This window comes from Serinus canaria, chromosome 20, assembly GCF_022539315.1.
Source record: "Serinus canaria isolate serCan28SL12 chromosome 20, serCan2020, whole genome shotgun sequence".
Lineage (NCBI taxonomy): Eukaryota > Metazoa > Chordata > Aves > Passeriformes > Fringillidae > Serinus > Serinus canaria.
In genome coordinates, this window is record NC_066333.1 from 9,642,728 (window position 1) to 9,664,039 (window position 21,312).

The 21,312-nt window shown below is 46.1% G+C and overlaps 1 protein-coding gene across 1 annotated transcript in view; it reads right to left on the reverse strand.

The window, feature by feature from the left end:
* Positions 1-4,251: 4,251 nt before the first annotated feature.
* NTSR1 (neurotensin receptor 1) overlaps positions 4,252-21,312 on the reverse strand; it is a 53,481-nt gene continuing 36,420 nt past the window's right edge. The window contains exons 3-4 of the mRNA XM_018917143.3: positions 11,278-11,368; positions 4,252-9,003 (exon numbers count right to left, since the gene is read on the reverse strand). Coding sequence (XP_018772688.2) covers positions 8,754-9,003; positions 11,278-11,368 — 341 coding nt within the window. The 3' untranslated portion in view covers positions 4,252-8,753. The remainder of the gene's footprint in view (positions 9,004-11,277; positions 11,369-21,312) is intronic.

Below are 21,312 nucleotides of genomic sequence, written 5' to 3' on the forward strand. Positions count from 1 at the left end.
TATTTTTCCCTGCTTCCAAAATTCCGTGAAAACTTTTTAAGATACAAAGTGAAATCTGCAAGTGAATGCCAGTGAGCTCCAAATGATGAACAGCATATTAAAAAGCACTGAGCCATGCTGTGATAAAAGCTCTCCCCCCTCACCCCTGTAATATATATAAAAAGCAAGAGATATTGTTCTGTATTCAATAAAAATCAGTACCAAGTCTTTATTTCTTCCAGACACAATCTATGAACTCTGATTTCTCTTTTAATCTGGTCAGCACCTCTGGCATTGGAGCTGTGAACAGAATGAAGAGCATCATTTTCCTCTGCTAAATGAAATGTTTCAAAAAAACCCTCAAAAACAAACAGAGCTAGATTGGGTCACTTTCAAACACAGACTTTGCAGATGCAAACAGGTTTATACCAGTTGTGGAGGTCAGCATTCACCAAGGCTCAGAAATGCTCCACAAATTTTTATTTTCTTTCATCTCAAAAGCCCATAGGCTTGTGCTTACGTGTTTTCCTAGATCAGCCTCCTGAAGGGTGCTCACTTCTTTGGGCAAGAGGATTAACCAGTCTGGCTGCCTTGCTGTGGTATCACTGGTGACCAGCCTCAAAATCCCTGTGCCATTTGCTTGCTCTGGTCTGGCCCAAGCCAGGAGGAAGGAGAGGGATTAAGTGTCAAATTCTGAGTCAGAAAGCACCAACTATGACATCAGGTGTTTTCCTGGACTAGTCACGAATAATGGCATTTCATGCTTGTGTTGATGGCAAAAAGAAATTAATCTTATTCCTGTTGCTGGTCTGAAGGAAAACAAAAAATGATTGATTGCAGTAATGTGAAACTTTGTAAGAATTCATGCTCTGTGTGGGAGCTGTGCTAATGATGCTGTTGGCAGTCGTCGCTGCTCTGCAGTTGGACAGAAGAACTAAAACATTGAAAATGTCAGGTGCCACAGATTTCCTTACAGCTCCCCATGGCACTGCTGAGGTCAGCCCCAGTTAATGGAGTTTGTTGCTGTTTGGGTGTTTTTTAAATTCAGCCCACAGAGCTTCACCTTCTGCAGTCTGCAGGGAGCAGACCCCAAGGATAGCAGTGCTGTCAAGAGCACTCTGAGAGCTGCCAGGGGCTGGGACAAGGCTGTTGCTGCTGCTGACAGCCAGAGAGAAGCTGCCTTTTAATGGCTGCATGTTGGCATGTTTTGCTAATATATGTCTTGGAATGGAGGCTTAATATAGCTCATCAGGCAGCTGCTGATGCTGAGTGAAGGGAAAGGTGAAGCTGAGTTGACTGCTGGAAGTGCTGGGGTTTGAGGCTCTGGTCTGCAAGATTTCATTGCGGCCCTTGGGTGAATCCCAGGAGTTCCTGTGCCTGAAATCCATCCCTAAAACAAGAGCTCCATTGCAGTGACAAAGGGATGGGGTGGGCTGGGTTGTGGGAAGTGTCCTCGTGCTGTTAAATCTTGGTAACAATGGCTACCACATCTCTGTTATGTTTGTGAAATTTTGGGGTGCTGGTGGGATCTAAATCTACCCTCCTTCAGCTTAAAGCCATTCCCCCTTGTCCTCTCACTCCAGAGTCTTGTAAAAACTGGAGTTTTTACCCTCTCCAGCTCTCTTGAAGCCTCCTTAAGTACTGAAGGGGTTCTAAGTTCTCCCTGGAGCTTTCTTTTCTCCACGCTGAACAACCCTGGAGAAAACATCATCCAGGTGTGGCTGCAGCACCCACACATGCCCTTACACACTCACTACAAATTTTTGGCCTTTCTCTTTCTCCTTCTTGAAACTCCTGGCTGGCTTGGCTGGTTTGTATCAACAGTGGTGTGATGTTTGACTAACTTTGCTGCTTCTCTGTTTAGATGTTAGGAAGAAATTTTCTGAGGGTGCTGAGGCCCTGGCACAGGGTGCTCAGAGAATCTGTGGCTGCCCCTGGATCCCTGGAAGTGTCCAAGGCCAGGCTGGATGGGGCTTGGAGCAACCTGGAACAGTGGAAGGTGTCCCTGCCCATGGCAGAGGGTTGGAATAAGATGAGATTTTAGATTCCTTCCAACACAAACCATCCTGTGATTCCATGGTTCTATGATCCCTTCCCACTGGCATTTGGCTGAGTGAGCCCAGGATGGGGCTGGCAGCCCATGGATGCTGGGCTGGCTGCTCTGGGCTCCCCTGGCATGGTTTTGTGCCCAGAAAACAACCCCAGCAGCTTGGTTTGGCTGCCCTGGCACTCAGGCCATGCCTGTGCCTGTGCTTCTGGGCAGCTTTTGCACTTGAGTGCCCAAAATCACGTCAGGTTCTGCTTTGTGCTTCGCAGCACACGGGAGGCCTGGAATAATAACTGTGATGTGCTGCCTTATTGCTTAAATGCCCTCATGAATATACTCCAGTCTCATCTACTGTTCAAACAAATTCAATAAGGCAGAGCAGGATTTAAAGATATTTTAAATAAATTAACTTCTACGTGGATGTTTATTAAGTTTTATGAAGCCGTTTACTGAAACGTAACATTTTTTTCCGAAAGGTGCCTGAAATTTTCCCCTCGTGAACTATGGAAATTGCTTTTATAATTGAAATGAGAAATAAGGGCCAAGCTCAAAACATTCCTCATGGCTTGAGGCACTGTCCTTGTGCCTTTCTAAAGGAAAAAAAGGAATTATTTGACTCTCCACACCTTCTGTTTTCCTGCGCGTTTTTGGGGCGGGACGTGGTGCAGGATTGTGTGACGCCAAGTGGAAGGGTGGCCTGGGAGGAATGGGAAGCTCAGCTTCCCAGGATTTGGCTTTTTCAGGGAGTCAGCCCTGAGCTAGAGAAGTCATGAGCAGGCAGCAATGTTTTTCTCTCCAGCTTGAGCTCGGGCTGGGTTTCTGCACAAACCATGGAGGCTCCACTGGGAGTGCAGTGCCCAGCACAGAAATCTCCTGCAGGAAGGAAACAAGGATGCTGCCACGTGCTGTGGATTTCCACTGCTGGAGACATGAGCTGTGAGCTGAAAATACACCTTTGAGCAGAGCAGGACTGAATTCCAAATCAAAGGATCAATAAAAGAAATAATTTTGATTCTTTAATTCTTTAATTCTTTTGATTCTTGTCCTTACTTGATGGTGTAAGGACAATAGAGGCTCCTGCTCTTCTCATCTGGAAGCAGCACCAAATTGCCTTTGGAGACCCTTTGAGGTAGGTTTTAGAAGGTGGATTTTCCAGGCATGAATGATTCCAAATATTTAAATTTCATTCTCTTGCTGCTTTCCACGCAACCTTCCCTTCTATCAGAAATCAAAACAGAAGGGTTGAATGGTTAAAAACTATGAAGATTTTATGGCTCAGCTCAGCTATTGCACAACAGAACATTAACCAGGAGCTGCAGGGAGGATGAAGGTGACTGATTTTTGCTCATTTAGTGTAAGGACACCTTAATAGCATGGATATTACCCAAGCATTCTGTCCCGACAAAATTACATTTGTGTTAGAAAAATAAATGCCAAGGAGGAAGAGGATCACGCTAAAGATGGGAGGATAGGAGGGGAAATCTCACTGTTAAAACACAATAAACTGCTTCTGTTTCATCATTCTTGGGGGTGAGGGCTGACTCCTTTGCTGTGCCCCTTCAGTTCCCAGTGCAATAAAGCCCCAGCCTGCTCAGGTTTCTGGGCAAAGCTGCTGCAGAGTCATGGCCAAGATACATCTGTAACATCTGCCCTGCAGCAGGGAGAAGCAAGCAGGGGAGACAGGCAAGGCAGGAGCTCAGAGCCCTGCAGTGCCTCTGGGATCTCAGCACTCGGAGCTGCTCAGTCTGGGAGCTCAAATCTCCTTCCCACACTTCAGCTCCTGCTCCCCAGTGCTCCAAGTCCTGGATGCTCTCAATTGCTCTGCCCAACAGCAGAGCAGGACAGCACACATCTGATGCTTTTAACAGATCCCAGGAAGGATTTTCAGGGCAAACATTGCTGATGGGAGAGTGTCCTCCAAACCTAGCTAGTCCCCCTGTTTGTTTGCTGAGCTGAAGTCAGAAGCAGCAGCTGATGTTTGGATGCTGTTTGAGCTGCAGAGTGCAGGGACAGGAGCACCCAGGGTCCTTCTGCAGAGGAGCTGCAAATCCCAGTTCAAAGGCAATGGGATTCCACCAGTTTAGACCCCAGGCAGGGTATCTGTGCTGATAACCCTGCTGTGAGATAAAGGCACACCTGCCACTTCAAGCAGAAACAGCCCAAGCCTTAAATTTGGATATTTATTTCTTAGGATCAATAAATGACAAAATAAAATACCATACAGTACAAAGGCTATATCAGGAATTAACCATTTCAGTACACTTTGATCAATAATAGCATGTTACACTGAAAGAGTGTTTCCCATTGCCATACAGGAGGATTCCACACCCTCTTCTTTCCCTTTGTCACAGAAAATATCACAAAGTAGACACTGACACACTTTTAACATTCATTTTCCCCATTGAGCAACAGGCCACAAGAAAATAAAGCACATCAACATTTTGTATCTCAGAATAAAATAAAAATAAAAAGGTGCACTTCAAAAATATTTGCCATAAATACAACATGTGCAGGACTATCAGGTGGCACAGCTGGGGAAGGACTCTGGGTCACAAAGCCAGGACACAGCATCATGAAATTTTGGATCAGCAATTTCTACTTTTTAAGCAAATCCAGACTGAGAACAGGAAGAGTGGTTGAGCTGTGATATGTGAAGGACCAGAGTGAGCTCCAGCAGACACAACTTTGGTGAAAGAGCCACCAAAAACACATCCAGGAGGACGTGGGGCTGACACAGCAGCCTATGGGAAGTGCTCCCAGCCCTGTGGGTGTTTGCTGTCCTCCAGCAGCCGTGCAGCTGCACAGGTGCTGGGTTCACAGCTGCAGCAGGAGCTGTCTGCAGCAGCAGCACACCCAGGGCTGCTCCGCTGGGCGCTGGAAACGCAAAGGTCCTGCTGTGATTGTGTTTGCAGCATGTGCCCTGCCAACCCTCCTGGCTGATTTTCCATGGAGTTTCCTCCTGAGAAGCTCGCTGGAGTGAGGCCTCGTGCACCTCACAGATAAAGACAAGCTCAGCAGAGCCTCCCTGCACCGATGGGTCTGGGTGAGACAGTCCTGTCTGGGGGACATTTCTGAATAGCAAAATGACTTCATAAACCTGATGTCACACTCTGCTAAGCTGATGGCTCTGGCAAGGGCACTCTGAAGAGAAACAAAGCCTCAAAATAACGTTTGAAGGGGTCACCTGATAGACTCTGCTCAGAATGGAATTTCTCAGAATCCATCTGGCAGCACTTCACATCTGCGGGTTCCACAGATTTTATTCTCTTTTCAGTCAAAGCAAACAGCTCCAAACACAGGGAATTTGCATAGATGAGCAGAGGCCCCAACACTCACCTCTGCTTTGGTGAAGAGTGCAGCCAAGGCAGGGACACAATGGATGGGAGTTTTTGCTCTGTCTAATGGCAAAAGCCATCCACACCAGATTCAATTAAAAAACCTCGCTGGGTTAGCAGTTCAATCATTGTTGAAAGGCATCTAAAGAACCATTTCTCTGGTAAATATGGTGCAGTTTGTACCTTTCTCTTCTCTACTGTATCAGGTTCCCTTTACAAGGCCAGGCTGGATGGGGCTTGGAGCAGCCAAGCCTGGGACACTTTTCCCTTCCCAGTCTAGGGAAAAGTGTCCCTGCCCACGGCAGGGTTTGGAACTGGGAGGTCTTTAAGGTCCCTTCCAACCCAAACTGTCCAGTGATTCTCTGCAAATCATGAAACCATCTGGTTTGCAACCAGCTATCCTCACTTCTTTGAGCTCAAGGGAACCACATCTCTAAGCTGAACATAGTAAAATTAGGAGAGGAGGGAAGAGAGGATGAATCCAGCTGTAACCTACACTGCTCAGCTCAAGGTTGTCAGATTTGGCCAGTGGAAGAGGTAGCTTTGAGCTGCAATCTCAGATTAAGGCCGTGGACCCAGGTCTGCTTGCCTGTCCAACTGCAAGAACAGAGCTGTAGAAGTCAGCAAACCACTTGGAGAAATCCCCCAAATTCCCCCAGCTTTCCAGCACTCCAGTGGCCCAACAAACATTGTAGAAAGAGTTTATGATAAGTTCACTTTTACTCCAGCTTTTTCCCACTGTCATGTCAAACCAAAAATAAACCTGACAGTTTCTCTGAGCTGTGATCAAATATTCTGTAAGCTGCCTGTGCATCTCAGGAGTGAAAATCTAAACCAAGCATCTAATGTGAAAGAACAATTTTTGTACAGTGTTTTCTAAGATAATCAAGCACATTTCAGCAGGTTAGTGTTGAACAAGTGTAGTAATAATGTTTAATATTTCAAAGCAAATGAGACATGCAGGGTGTTAAATCGTAATGAAAGTCAAAGCAATGCAGTTACAGCTTCCCTGGGAGGTTTCAGAAAGCTCCTCCCAGATGCTGGCTGTACTTAGAGGTGAAGTAAAAAAATTTGAGTAATCCAGAAACATTTGAAGTGTCTTGCCTGGAAGGCCAATGTTAAATGTGTGACATCAAGACTCCTCTTTCTCTCAAGGCAGATTTCCCCCTCTCCTGTTCATGGTACCTGGATTTTGCCACTAGGCAGGATGAGCAGGTCTTCTTCCAACCTGCCCAAGCCGTTTCACACACACCATACACACAAAATACTTGCTTTTTTCCCCCAGATTTCCTTCTGAAGAGATCAGTCTCCTTATTCCTCTTTGTTTCAATTTATTTATTTGTGTGCCACTACCTGTTTTCTTTGTCAAAAAGGAGTCAACAGTCCATGAGCAACAAAAGTGCTTGGTCAAATATAATCTCTGCCCTCTGCTTGGTACAACCAGGGCAAGAAATCACAAGAAGGCATGGCAGAACAGAGCTTGCAGGTTGGCTGAATCAGAAGGAACTGAAGTCCCACTGACTTTTATTTTGAGCCCTTTCTTTTGCAGGGTTTCTGTACTAGGCATTAAAATCCCCTCCCATCCCTGGCAGGTGTGACTGATGGGCTGCCATGGTGGCCAGCTGGGAACTGGTTCTAGATGCCCCAAAGTTGTCACTCATCACCAGGAGCTCACAGCAAATGCCCCCAGATGGGTGTGTCCTCTTTGTGCTGAGCCCAACAGGACATAAACCACAAGTGCAGTGAGTTGGACTCAGTGATTCTCATGAGTCCCTTCCAACCTGACCTGTTCTGTGATTCCATGATGCAACATCTGTAGCAGATGTCACCAGTGGTCCTGGTCTCCATCACTGTGTGACCCTCACTTGGGCCAGTTGGCTCCAGTTGGGAACCACAGGTGCTCATTAGCTGAAGGGTGGGCAAAGCCCAGAAAGCCAAACTGAGACAACTTTTCTACTTTGTCACCTTTCAGAGGCAAGTCCTGCTCTCCTGATGACATGTGGTGTGAAAGGGGACACCAGGTCACCACCAGCACAGGGTGATTGGTCAGCTCCAGGTTTGTGCAGGTCACCATCTGGGAAAAAAAGCCCTTTAGCTTGTCCCAGAGCCCTGTTATTTCAGTACTAAAGACTGGAGCAATTTGTTGTATCATAGAAGGGGCCATCAGAGGTGGAACCATGTGGAAGAAAAACTCATGCTACCTCTCCTTACCTCCTCTCTTAAATTTCAAAGTTAATTTTCAGGTCTTGTTTCTGTTCCTCTGGCTTGCTAAAAAAAGTGGGTTTAGAGTGAAGATTCCCCAGTTTACTTTCTTATGCTCTGCATTTGAACTATCTGAATATTGGGGGTGCAGATAGGTGTGCCAACAGTTCTGGTAGCAAAAAGTAATAGAAGAAAAGGTAGAATGAGAGGACCTGCCGCCTACAACTGCTGTATATGAGATGTCAGCCTTGTGGAAATGGCAAGGAAACAAATAAAACTGGAATAAGAATGGGAAAAATCTGAAGGTCCCACAGAACTGGGGCAGACTGCTCTTATCTCAGCAGCCTGGAGCCCTCGTGAGCCCAGAGTTTTCTCAACTCTTAATGCGAGCCAGCAAACTGTTCTCCCTGGTAAAAAATAGGATTTGGCTGTATGGCAAAAGGAAGATTTTTCCATTTCTGTTCATTTTCAGTGCTCCATCTGGGCACAGCCTCTGCTTTCTTGACTTTGCCAGAGACTCTGCTGCAGTGGTACCAAAGCCAGGCACTGTGGATGCCCTAAAGCCAAAGGTGACCTCTCTCCCCAGGCCACAGCCACCCCAGCCTAGGTAAGGCATCATCTGTTCTTATTTAATTTCAAGGAGCCAGAGAGGCTCTCTTGAGCACCTCAGTCATATTCCTCACAATGGAGATGTATTTCTAAAATAACCACCTGGCTCCCTGAGTTTTCACTCCTCGTTCATTGCACATCCCACAGATGATCCATTCTCCAAGAACATCCCTTTCTGTTCAAAGCTTCTTTCTCCTCATCAAACTCTGCTTGGTGCCACCAGGAGACGGGATGTGAAACCCTTGGATGTGGACACGGCATCTCTGCACTGAGAAAAGGATGAAATGCAGAACAGTTTTGCCTAAGTTGAACACATTTTGGCTTCCCAGTTAACACCACATCTGGATTTATGCCAGACTGAAGTTACAATACATGTAGACATTACTCACAAGAGGCAAGGCCAATGCTTGAAAATAACCTCAAAGTTACTGGCAGAACAAAGCCTATTTTTTCCAACAAAAATGACTTTGCTAAACACATTTGTGTTACGTGAATTTGGAGACCATGCATGAAAGTCACAGAGGCCTCTCTCAAGTTTTGACTCCACGATGGATTGCGTTCCTCCTCCTCCTCCTTTGGCTTCAGTACGTCGTTTCCCTTGTGACCTGGCTGGAAAATGTGTGGTTGCTGGAGATGCTGTTGGATTTCCTGGTGAAGGCCAGTCGTTTCTTCTTCTTCCTCCATGGCAGGCACAGGATGGTGAGCGTGGAGAGGAAGATCTGGCGGAAGTTTGCCGACACCAGGTTGTAGAGGATGGGGTTGATTGCTGAGCTGACGTAGAAGAGGACATTGGTCAGCATGTAGAAGTAGTGGTAGAAGTTGTAAAGGAAACTGGAAGAACAGATGAAAGAGAAAAATCTGAGTGTGAAGAGCTCAAAGTCACAAGGGTGAGAAAAACATGAGCTGCTTTCCAGCTAACCTTCCTAGGCTGCAAACATGAGCTTACCAGAGGTGCCTGGGCCACCACAACCCATCTACATCTCCAGCTGGAGCTGGTCAAACATGGATCAGATGCCTCTATGAAGATATTTCCCCACTCACCAGCAGTTAGAGACTTATTTAAGCCCTGGATCCAGACAAGATATTTACCTCACGCACTCGTTTTTCTTTGGAAGTTGTCATTCTGGAACCCAAGAAGCCAGATGGAAATTCACTTCTCTGTCATACATACACATTAGCTTGACTTTTTTGGCTGCAGTTCTGATCTACAGAGGTTGCAAAAGAGCCAAACTCCAGTAACAGATGCAGCTCTCTCCTCCCTCTGGCAGTGAGAGCAGCATCAGCTCATTCAATGGGTCCCTGGGTTGGGATTTGTCCATAATGTGGGACAGCATTTCCTGTTCTGGGGGCAAGCTGATGGTAGCATGCTTCTGAAACACATCCTAACCACCACAATTTAATGTTTTCAACTAGAACTGGTTGAAAAGGTTTTATTATCTTTTATGCTTTTGGGTATATCTTTCCTTGGGCCGACTGAGAACAGCCCTGAGCTGGTAAAGCATTTATAAACACCACGGGTCTCATTTTCAGGAAGATCTTCCTCAGAATCATTTATCTTGGTGAAAATTGCAGATCTTTTTTCTAGTCTGAGCAGCGTCTAACAAAAGATAAATAGAGGAGTGCTGGGCTATGCTGCCCATCCCTCCACAGCCCCTCAGCACTGCCAAGGACTGCATGGCCCACCCAGTTCTTACAAACAGAGTTTCTCTGTGTAGTTATGAAGAATTAATATTGGGAAAATTTCTCTTCTTCAGGGGCAAGGCACATGTGTTTATTAATGAACATGCCAAGCTCTGCAAACTCTTGGTTAGCCACCAGACTGATAGTTTACTATCATTCTGTAAATTCAGTGTTTTCCTAAAATTACCCATTGTTTTAAAAAGAAGAAAAAAATATTATGTGAACAGAGCCACAATGCATAAATTCCCACTAAATGCAGACAGACCCCTCTTGCTCAAAGCAAATGCAGTCATTACATAATTGAACAGTGCCTTAAGTGCTTTTCATATAGGAAAGTAAAGGAGAAACAAGAATTTGTCCCAGTGTGTGCCTAGAGCTCTGTTTTCATGACTGAAGGTAGATTTTGGATTTTACTGTGGCTGGATACACAGTCCTATTCAGTAGACTGCTATATCCTAATTTATTGTATTTTGAGTCTGGTGTTGAGAGAATTTTAGTTTTTTTATTGTTGTTCTGCTTTTTGGTGTTGTAGATTTTTCTTTCCTTTCCCTTGAAAGAAACAGGCCTGGTCTCAGGGAGAGTAGGGATGTTACACCATGGGAGGAGACTCAAGAGAGCATCCCTTGGCATCTCAGGCTTCCTCGGTGTGTGTCCCCAGACAGTGTTAGCTCTTAATGACACATTTAAAAATAATAATTAGTTTGGTGGCTGCTTTGCTGAAGAGCCTGGCCTGGTGCCTCAGAAAGGAGCAAGGGGTGCCTTTGCACATCTGTGAGCAGTGCCCGTGCAATTATCCCAGAATTCTCTGTCAGTCTGGACATTTCCTAATCAGCAGCAACTGCTGGCATTTCATTTTGATCCACTCCCTGAAAACCCAGTGAATACCCTGGCCCAGCATCAGTAAGTAGCACAGCCATTCCCCCACCTGTGTCATCTCCCCTGCCAGAGAGGAAATGTGGCCTTGTGGAGCTAAATTATGTGCTGACAGGAGCTGCTGCATCTTAGGGCTGGGGATCAATATCTCTGGCACGGAGACTGAAATCCACTCTGGATGTTCCAACCCCCTGCCCAAATGTCATTTCATCAAGGGCTGCCAGACTGAAGTCTGTGGTTGCAGCCCTCAGGAGGGGGAGGAGGAGGAGGAGGGGCTGATGATGCCTTTTGGTTCAAAATAATGCTTCCTGAGGGATTTAGGTAAAACAAAAACTCTTAATTTGCCCGGCAAGCACTGAGACATCCAAAAGAAAAAACAAACCACAACAGCAATTAGGTTTTGAGACTTGAACCCCTCGGCTGGAGAACACCTTTGTTCCCAGATCCCCACCTCCACCTCCACACCTGGGGCTGCCCTGGCATCCCCAGCCCCAGCCTGAGCCCCCAGCCTGGCCTGGCATGGGAGGACCATGTCCCCACGTTGTGACTCACTCTGTCCAGTGGCTGGAGGGGACATAGCAGAACATGAGGCGCCGTATGTGGTAAGGGAGCCAGCAGACCACGAAGGCAATCACCACAGCACCTGCAAGGCAGGAAAAAAGCCTCAGCTTCGTGAGCAGCTCTCCATCAGGCTGAAAAAGGGACCTGTCTGCTTGGGTTTAATTGCTGTAACTGTTTTCCTGCAGCCCCACTTGTTCTTGTGTTGCTGCAGTGCAAAGAATTGATAACCCTGAGGGACAAGCAGCCTGCAAATGTCTGTAAAAACAAGGAAAACAGAAGTAATGGAGAGCAGCACCAAGCACTGGGGCAGGGATGTGAGAAACAGCAGAAGGTACAGCTGAAGGACTGGCCATGCCTAGTTCAGACATTGGCTCAGAGGAACTCTGTTTGCATCTCTGTTTCACGCCCTTGTGGCACTGGGTATTTTGTCCATGGAATTCACAGAGACTGCTGGTGTATGTTTTCCATCCAGGTAGACAGGGAGCCAGGGCCACTCTAATCCCATTAGTTTGTTACGTGGAGCCACTGGCCACAGTGCTGAGCATCATTAAACTGCTCTTTCCAGGGGCAGGGCACATCTTTTGTTCTACATTTGTGCCATACCTGAGATTACAACGTGTTTTGGTCTGGACTTTGTCATGGTAAAAATGATCAATTAAAGGGTAAGCAGAGAAAGACACTGTTGCTTTTTTCCTTTCCAGATTCTGAGGGATGTCAGACAATGGGAAATAAAATGCAACAACTCTGAGGCATAAAAGTGCTGTTGATAGAGTGCATTTGTCAGTCTGGATTAGAAAGTAGATCTATCAGGCAATCAAGAGAAAGATTTGTTCCTTTTGTATTACATGTTTCAACTTCTGTATGGAGCAGCAGGATTCTGGCAGAATCCTAGCAGGAAATAAAGAAATCTCAGTTGAAATGTAACACAATAAAAAGCAAGAAGAAAATAAAATCTAAATAAAATAATTAAGTTATTTTTGGTCCCAAATTTGCTCTACAGACAACAAGGGACACATCACTCTTGTCCTTTATGTGACCTGTGAGGGGCTGGGAAGCAACAAAGATCCAGAGTGAGGTACCACAAGTGCAATGTGGATTTGGCACATGGAGCCAAAGGCTGGGGGGTTTTCTGCCTTGGGATTGAAAATATTTATGTGGCTGTGTCCCAAACCCAGACACTCATCCCACAGGGACCAGGTTGTAGCTCAAGGAGATGTGTTTCCCTTGGATAATCCAGTCCAGGATGAATAAGTCTAGCTGTGGTTGCATCTCCCCATCACTGATGCTCAGCTAAGAGGCACAGGAGAGCAGAAATTAGAAAATCCCTGGTGTCCAGCTTCCTATTCACACCCTAGTCCAGCTCCATGAGCTCCCTGTCTCATTAAACACACAGCTAACCGTGGAGAAGGTTCTATTCCATGATGCATGACAGCATCTTCCAGGAATGCTGCAAAAGCCATTTATCCAATAAAGATTTAAGCAACCGAAGGGACATGTTTTGGAAAGAAGGCTAGAGGGTCTGTTTTTATTTCCTCATTTTTTCAAGCTGTTTTTTGGCTGCTCTCTGGCCGCAGTGATCACAGATGTAACTCATCACCAGACAGCCTGCAGCCCTTCAGATGCCATCAAGTGAATGAATTTGACCTGTGTCTGATCCTTCCCTGAGGAGCTGTGATGGGACTTTGGCAGGAGAGCCCCTGCATGACGTGTGGCACAGGAGAGGTGGGACATCCCCTGGGAGCTGCTGGGAGCGTGGCTGCCTGCCTTGCTCCTTCACATTTCTGAGCACCTGCTTTTGGCCACCTCCAGAAATCCATTTCCCTGCTGGATGGGCCTTTGGTTTGCCCTGGATGGAGCAGTCCCCCTGTGATTCTCCAGGAGATCCCTCCCAGGGGCTGCAGGAGAAGCAAAACTCTCCAGCCTCTCCTCCTGCATCCGTCAGCCTCGGGCCAAGGCGAACGAGCCAGCAGCACAGCTCCAGCCCATCTGCTCCCCCAGCCAGGATTAGCTGCACTTCCAGGCTGCAAAAGCAGCTTCCCAAATGCCTCCAAACACAGGTTCATCCAGGCACATCTTAATTTTTGCAGAAACTTCCATACTCTGGCACTTCTAGCTGCTCACCCCTGTGTGCAGCTCTTTAGGAACGGCAGGATCTGGATCCTTTCGACAGCCAATTATAAGAATCTCACACATCTGCTTGTTAACTTTACCAACACGTTAAATGAAAGTGGTTTTCTCCTGGTAAATGATCTCTGCTTCTGCTGTTCAGGCAATGCTGTGCCAAATAATATGGATCTATAGTAACAAAAACACATATTGAGAGAAGTATCTGCTTAACATCAGCAATTAAGTAATCTGTGATAATTCTGTAATATCACACGCAATCACTCCGCAATTAAATCTCTATTAAACATGTGAAGTGCACTGGAGACACTTATGGTCTGATTTGGAAGTCCCAGCTGGGTGACACACTGTGCAGTTCTGTGCTGCACAGATTAGGAGATCCCGACCTGAATTTGTCACCCTTAATCCGTATGTTTTCATTTTATCATACAAGGGATCAAGCAGATTTAGGGTGGCAATCCTGCCCTCCTGGCTCCTCTCCCCTGGGAGGAATATGAAACACGAGACTGAGTTAACTTTCACCTAATACAGAATGAAAATTCCCTTTTCTCCCAGATACCTGGTTCCTTTTCCTGCTGTTTTGTTCTGCCTGTCAAAATGGTTGAGTTGTAAAACAAATCCCGAGCAAAAACCGTCTGCCAAAATGAGTTTTTATTATTGTTATGAGCTCCAAGGATGTGTTCTTCATCATCAAAAACTTGACACATGGGTTCCTTTGGTGGAGTAAGAGGGAGCAGATCAGCCTGCTGGAGCTGAGCACTGCTGGGGAAGGGTTTGACTCAATATGTGATGGGGTCACTGTCCAGGATGGTTTTGGAGAGGTTGGAGATTTCCTGCCTTTATTTTTTGAACTAAAAATAAACCAGACACATCCCTCACTTCTAATTAATTCAATAAGGTTCTAATAGGAGCAGAGCTGCTTCATGAGCTTCTGATATTTCCCATAATTGAGCAAATGAGGTGCCAAGCCTCAAGGCTGGGGAGTGGATGTGGGACCCCAGCAAGATGACCCCAGTGTGCCAGGGAGGGGTGGCAATGATCCTCCCACCAATGCATGCCCTCATTTCCCTTCTAAATCAAACTCCCAATGTAAATGCGTATTAAACCATGAATTATTACATCCTGTGTTTTTCTATTTTGTCTTATAATGGCTCTTTTCTCTGCCTGTTTGAACTGTATGCCAAGGAAGAAGGGGAGAGGAAGGAGGAGAGGCAGAGGACGAGCCTTGGTTTGTTTTTCCTTCAGGAAGTCCTGCAGAGAGAAACATCAATTCTGACTGACATCTTTTTCATTGTGAGGAGATTTAAACTGTGCCAGTCTCGACTCTCAGACTAAACTGGACATGGCAGCAATCCTGGAAGTTAAATTCTATTGAATCACAGTGGGTATTTTATTTTGCCTTGTGTGTATCCTGGGCTGAGGCTGGGAACTGTGCTTCTCCAGGAGCTCCTCTGGGTCAGTGCGTGCACAGAGCAGGGCACTGTGAGTAGGGAGGCCACGGTTTGGCTGGTTTGGCTGAGCTCAGGAGTGGGCTCAGGAGGGGTTTGCAGCCCCCATCCCTTGGTGGGGCCATGTGAGGCTCACAGTGACTCAGAGCCCTGGGATAGTGATGGGCGAGGAGCCACAGCCGCTGACTCACCCGGGAGCTGCTTCGGCACAGAGCTGGCCTGGGCTGGTGTTCTCCTCCTCCTCCTCCTCCTCCTTCATCTCCCCCAGCCCCTCTGGGATGCTGAGTCACAGCCCTGCAGCCCCGGGGTGGCCCTGGGCGAGGGTGTCCCTCTGTGCTGTCCTCCTTTCTCCAGGAGAGGCAGAAAAGGGATGCTGCTCCTTCTTATAACCACCCCTGCTGCTGCTAAGGCCTCCAGAGAGGCTCGGATCCACCTTCCCTTGATAGTTTTGTCCAGACTATTTCAGCCAATTTATTTCCTTTTCTCTACACTTGAAGGGGATCTGAGCCACATGCAGATGTGGAACAGCACGGTGGAATTCCTGAGCAAAGGCAGGTTTGGGGAGGTGCTGAACAACAGCTCTCAGCTTTTTGTGTGTTTCACTCATCCCCAACACTGCCCAAGGGGTGCACACTCACCAGCTGGAACTACTGAGGTGTACAAAAGGTTATCAGACTCATGTCAGGGTGGTTTTTGTAGAAACAATCCTTGTATATCCCAAGCTCCTGGGTTTTATGTACTTATTTAGGTGATGCCATTACAGGAGAACCTCTCCCAAAGAGCTGCTTGATCTGAGAGCTGGTGAAAGCTGGGCCAGTGCAGGCACAGCTGGCACTGCCTCCTTAAACCTCGAGGTGCTGTTTATATTAACATCTTGTTCTACCTGACAGGCTCTTGGCAATATTTATATCAGCAGGCCCCAAAGTAGGGGTTGCAGGAGCCCAGTAAAATTAAAACTACTTATGCTGGTATTTGGGTCATAAGGCTGTGGAATAAAGGATTTCCATAAAAGTCAGTAACAATCAGCAGGGTTTGGGGACCACCAGCATGAACCAGGAGTACTCAGGAGAGCAAAGAAGAAACTGGGAGTAACAGTGAGCTTGAGATGTCCTCAGCTCCTTAAAACACCACAGAACACACACAACATTTGCTGGATACAATCCCCTAATTCTCCTGAACACACGACTGAAAAAACCCCAAGTTGTTCTTTATTAGTGAAAGTGAGACAGCACAGTGAATGGAAAAACCTTCTGGCATTCAAAATCAACATATTTCACCCAGACTATGTTGTTCAGTCCTTATTTTTAATGGCTTCATACGACAGATTTGAAAATGGATGTGAATTCCTGTCCCAGCTCACGCCAGTGGTTAAATCATCCCCTGGCACCAGTTCCATCCAGAAGGGGCAAGGCAGAAAATGCAGATTAAAGCTGGCCCAAGAACAGGCACTAGCAAGCAGCACAGCACTGCTGTACCAGTGCATACTGGGGTCTCTTCCCAAGTTTCCTGCTAAGGTAATTATTCTTTTGGAAATTAGAGAAGAGGTTGCTTGATTCCATTTAAACTTCATTCATGCCATTTCCCCTGTGGAATGTCTGGATGTTTGGAGGAGAAGGAAGAAGAAAGGAAGAGAATTTCCCCTTTGAAGGGTAAAGAAGGGATCCCATTTTATCATTACCAGGTTCAAGTCTCTCTCTATTTGGTGAGATCAGGTGTAACCTGAACTGGCTTCCTCTGCAGCCCTTTCTTCTTTCCCCTCCAGTTTTGAGTTTCACATATCCTTTGTTCCTCCCAGAACAGTTTCTGCTCATCAAAGGGACCCTGGAGCTGTGTTAATTGCATGCTTCTACACTGACTAAAGCCCTGGCCAGACTTCATGTTTAGAATCACATTAGTTAACTTTTTAAACACTCACATTGTCATGGCTTAACACCTGGAAAATCTGCTTTCAGGGCATGGCCAAAGCTGGAGTTTTCTGCAGAGATGCAGCCAAAAAACCTGCAATTCCTGCAGGGATGCTGTGCCAGACCTAGCAAAGGACACATCTTGGGAGGGGGGAAGAAAGACTCCCTGGTTTTTGCTCCTTAGAGGGTGTTTATAGAGCACTGATGCTGCTCGTTTTATCTCGCTTGGCAGGCTGCAAAGTAAACCTACAACTGCAAACATCTCTGGGAAATATATACAATTGTTAAATAGGTAATTTATCCTCCCAAATTTCAGTGTGACACTTCAGCTGTTAAAAACAGCTTCCACTCAAGCTTAATGCCACAGGGGTTTTGCTGAACTCCACTTGGAGTTGCTCAGACTTTTTATTAGAGATACAAACTGCCATGAATTTTGTTCCTTTCTTGAAAAAAATGATTCACGAACAAATAAATCTGCTTTCCCTAGAATATAGGAATTATGAAATAAAATTGTTTAAGGAGTTTTAGAGTGGTGCTCTTCTGTGGCTGCAAAGTATGAGCTATTCCTGTCTGTAGGCTGGCTAAACTAAATCTCATGGCAATATTCTCCTCCTGAAATGAATAACTCAGACTGGGAGCATTGGTGAGGAGAAATGAATGGACTCTTCAAAGTATTTGTTCAGAAGGGGAATTATTGGTGCACAAATTAATGCAATACATGGATCCATCATTAATTCTTGGTCTTTGTCTTGTATTACTTGACAAAATACAGAGGCCCCAATAATTTAAAAATTCACAGACATTGGGTAAAAAAATGCATCTTGACTTCATCTGCTGAGAGGCATTTTACTGAAGCATCACCCAGCCAGCTGTGGGAGACTGAAAGATATTCTTTTAATTGGCTAAACCTCTAAGTGCTTTATAATTGCTTTCACTAAGCAGCTTCAGTGACAGAGCAAACGCTACCTGGAGCTGATTACATTTTAATAGGCTTAGCCAACGTCCCCGTGCAAAGCCTCCCCTTGATGTCCATCAATTTATCTCAGTGTGGTTATCAGAGCTCAGCTGTGCCACTCAGTAACTCCTGCCTCCCTTCCATCCACGAGGGAATGGTCTGACAGGCAGCCTGGAGGTGCTGAGGGCTGCCTGGAGGAGAAGGGGTTGCAGGCAGGGATATTGGTGGGGGTACCAGTCCATGCCATAAAACTGCCCCCTTTCCAATAGACATTTTGACTGAACAGAGCTTTCATCCTGAGCCAAGCTCAAATACACCTGGTTTTTGAGCAGCAGAGGGAACTGGGGTTGTTCAGCCTGGAGAGGAGAAGGCTGCAGGAAGAAGCTGCTGCAGCCCTCCAGTGCCTAAAGGAGCTCCAAGAAGGCTGGAGAGGGACTTGGGACAAGGGCCTGGAGTTCCAGTACAGGGGAATGGCTTTAAAGTGAGAGAAGGAAGGGTTAGACTGGATATCAAGAAGAAATTCTTCCCTGTGAGGGTGGGGATGCCCTGGCACAGGGAAGCTGTGACTGGATCTCTGGAAGTGCCCAAGGCCAGGTTGGACAGCACTTGGAGCAACCTGAGATAATGGAAGGTGTCCCTGTCATGGCAGGGGTGGAATGAGATGAGCTTTAAGGTCCCTTCCAACACCTGGTGGGTGTTTCTGTGTATACATGTGAGTATTTAAGGATTATTTAGAATTTTATCAAGTGATTGGCATATCAGGCTGTGCAATCAGAAAAGGTTCACATTCCTGTGAAGCATCACACAGCCTTGGGAGACTCAGCATTCCAGGGCTCCAGCACAGCCAAGGAACAGCAACACAAACTGGAGGTGGTTTAATGGAAGGAGTTGGGTGGGTGGAGGAGGGTGTGGAATCTATTGGTGGAAGGTATTTTTAACAACAGAATTGGTCGCCCTGATATCTTCAATAAAAAAGCTGGGAAGCTGTGAGTGCCTGGAGCCCTCTGAGTTTGAATCCTCACACCTGGTGAGCTCTGACAGCAGAGAGGGAATTACAATCAGGAATCTCATGCTTCCTGACTTAATGAGTTGGCTCCCAGGCAACAGGCCTGACACATCCCTTGATCCTGATCACCCTCGTTATTTTGTACATGACCACAGTCAGGCAGAGCCAAGAAAACACACAAGTGCTACCAAAAGGGAGGAAAACACTGTTGTGGATGTTTTGAATGAGGCTGTTAGCCTGGCCACTTTTAGCTCTTATTTCAATGTAAACAAATACTTAATCTCAGTACGTTTGGAGCAAGGAGGTTTTTTTTGCTGCTCTGAACTTACCCAACAGCTCTGCACACCATGAACCACAAAAAATTGTTTTCTAAGCACTGCTTTTACAAGTTCTGAAATATTTCACCCTTCTCTGTACCTCAGGCCAAAGTTCACTTTTGGAAATGGAAAATACCTTCACCCCCATGAAGCTCTGATATACTGCCAGCAGTTTTTAGGGGGCACAAGTGTCATTTTTCTTTTCCCATCCTCTTCCATAAATGTTCATGATTTTGGCTGTCATGGATGCCAGGATAAATCATGTGAATCCTTGTGTATTTTTTTGCTAGCTCAGAGACCTGGGTTATTAAAATGTAGCTCATGAGGAATAGGTGATAAAAGTAAGTGTGAATCAAGCACCTCCTGTAATTAAAAAAAAAAAAAAATCAGTTTTTTGTATCTGAAAAACTGAAATGCACAGGATTTCACTTCCATTTGCTAGATACAGAGAGCATTTCTGCATGGTGGAGTGAATCAGAGACAAAAGTGAGGGAGGATTTTTTTGTTTGCTGGATCTTCCTCAGCACAGAAATGCAGCAAACATCATTGCAGCTGCCCTCTCATTGCCTTCCCAGCAGGGAGGGGAGCTCAGTCCTGCTGCTGGGGCAGCCCTGAGGAGATGCCTGGAATATCTGGGCATCCCTGCATGTTGGGGCCCCATGGTGCCACGTCTGACCCACTTCTGAACCCCCTCAGGCTCCAGACTGAAACCCTCACTTTTGCCAAATATTCTCAGCTTTTGCAGTACACAGCAAACCCAAAATTTTGCCTGGAGAAGAAGAAAGAGGAAGCAGAAGAAGATGAAAAAGAAAATTATGCTTATTGTTCAGAAAGTGAAGGGTTGTTTTTCAGTGCCTCAGAGGAGATGGGGACCTATGGGTGAGGGGTGCACTTCCTCCAGTGCTGAGGAATGCCAGATGTAAATTTAGTTTTCTCTGCTATTATTCATGAAGAGCTCTCTCTTCTTGATGATCAAAGAGGATACAATACTGAAAGGAGGGGGAGAGAGGTGTGTGAGGTGGTGTACGAGTGAGAAAAGGCAGCTTCTCACTTCATGGCAGCAGGCAGAAGTGTTAAAAAACAGAAAGGGATAGCATGGAGCAGAGTCCTTGTAGGCTGCAAGGCTCTCTCCTCACCCAGCCCTGGATAACAGCTCATTGGGGTGCAGAGGCAGTAAACAAGCACGGTCCAACAAGATAATTGTGGGGAATTTAATGTCCCCTGTGGTTTTTTTTCCTTTTCCTCAGTAGGCGCTTCCCAGTTGGAAGCTGGGATGAGCACCTATGGCACGGGCAAGGAGTGCTGTGTGGGATGCATTCCTTGGGAAAAACAGCTGGGAAAGTGTCTTGGAGGCTCCTGGTGCCTTCTCTGGGGATTTCTCTCATTGGAAATGTGGTCTGAGCCAAAGCACTTCAAATACCAAGATGCCCATCCCTGGAAGTGTCCAAGGCCAGGCTGGACATGGCTTGGAGCAACCTGGGACAATGGAAGGTGTCCCTGCCCACGGCAAGGGTTTGGGACTAGGAGAACTTTAGGGTCCCTGCCAACCCAAACCCTTCTAAAAACACCAGAACATCAGTAGGCTTTCTGCTAACAAATTCTCCCCCTCTCATGTTTAAAAGCACTATGGGCACACTTTGTTAGCTATTTTGGGTGCTATTTTGGGTACTATTTTTGGGCAGCTTTTGCTTTATCCTCTCTAAGGTTAAGCTACCAGATTCTTTGGTCTTTTCCTCAGCTTATTTAATCAAGACATCCACCACCCTGCAGTACAGCTCAATTGCTGAGTGCAGGATCTTTTATTTAAGCTCTGTCTGGACCAGAGCTATGCAGAAAAAGGGGAGTAATGAAACAACACAAGCAGGGCTTAAATTGCTGTCGACTAAATCATTAAAATGCTGGGTTGGTTTTGCTTTTCCAGAGTGAGCTGGTCTGCTCTTTAGCTTTGCAAACCAATGAGAGGAATGGTGGATTTGTCTTTCCAAACAAGCTGTGGGTCTGCTGGTAGATAAAACCGGCACTGGGAGATAAAAGAAACAATGGGAAGGATTCCACTGATTGATGAATGGAAAAAGATATTTGCTTTTACAAATAAACTTTAGTTTTGCTGATAAATGAAATTAGACATTGAAAGATGAAAGAAACAATGGGGAAGAAAAACCCCTGAATTCAGTAAGAATTAAAAATTAAAGGGGAGGGTTATACATTAGAGGGAAAGCTCTGGTATCAGGTGTTCTGGGAAGTCTGAGCCTCTCAAGTACCTCTGCCAATG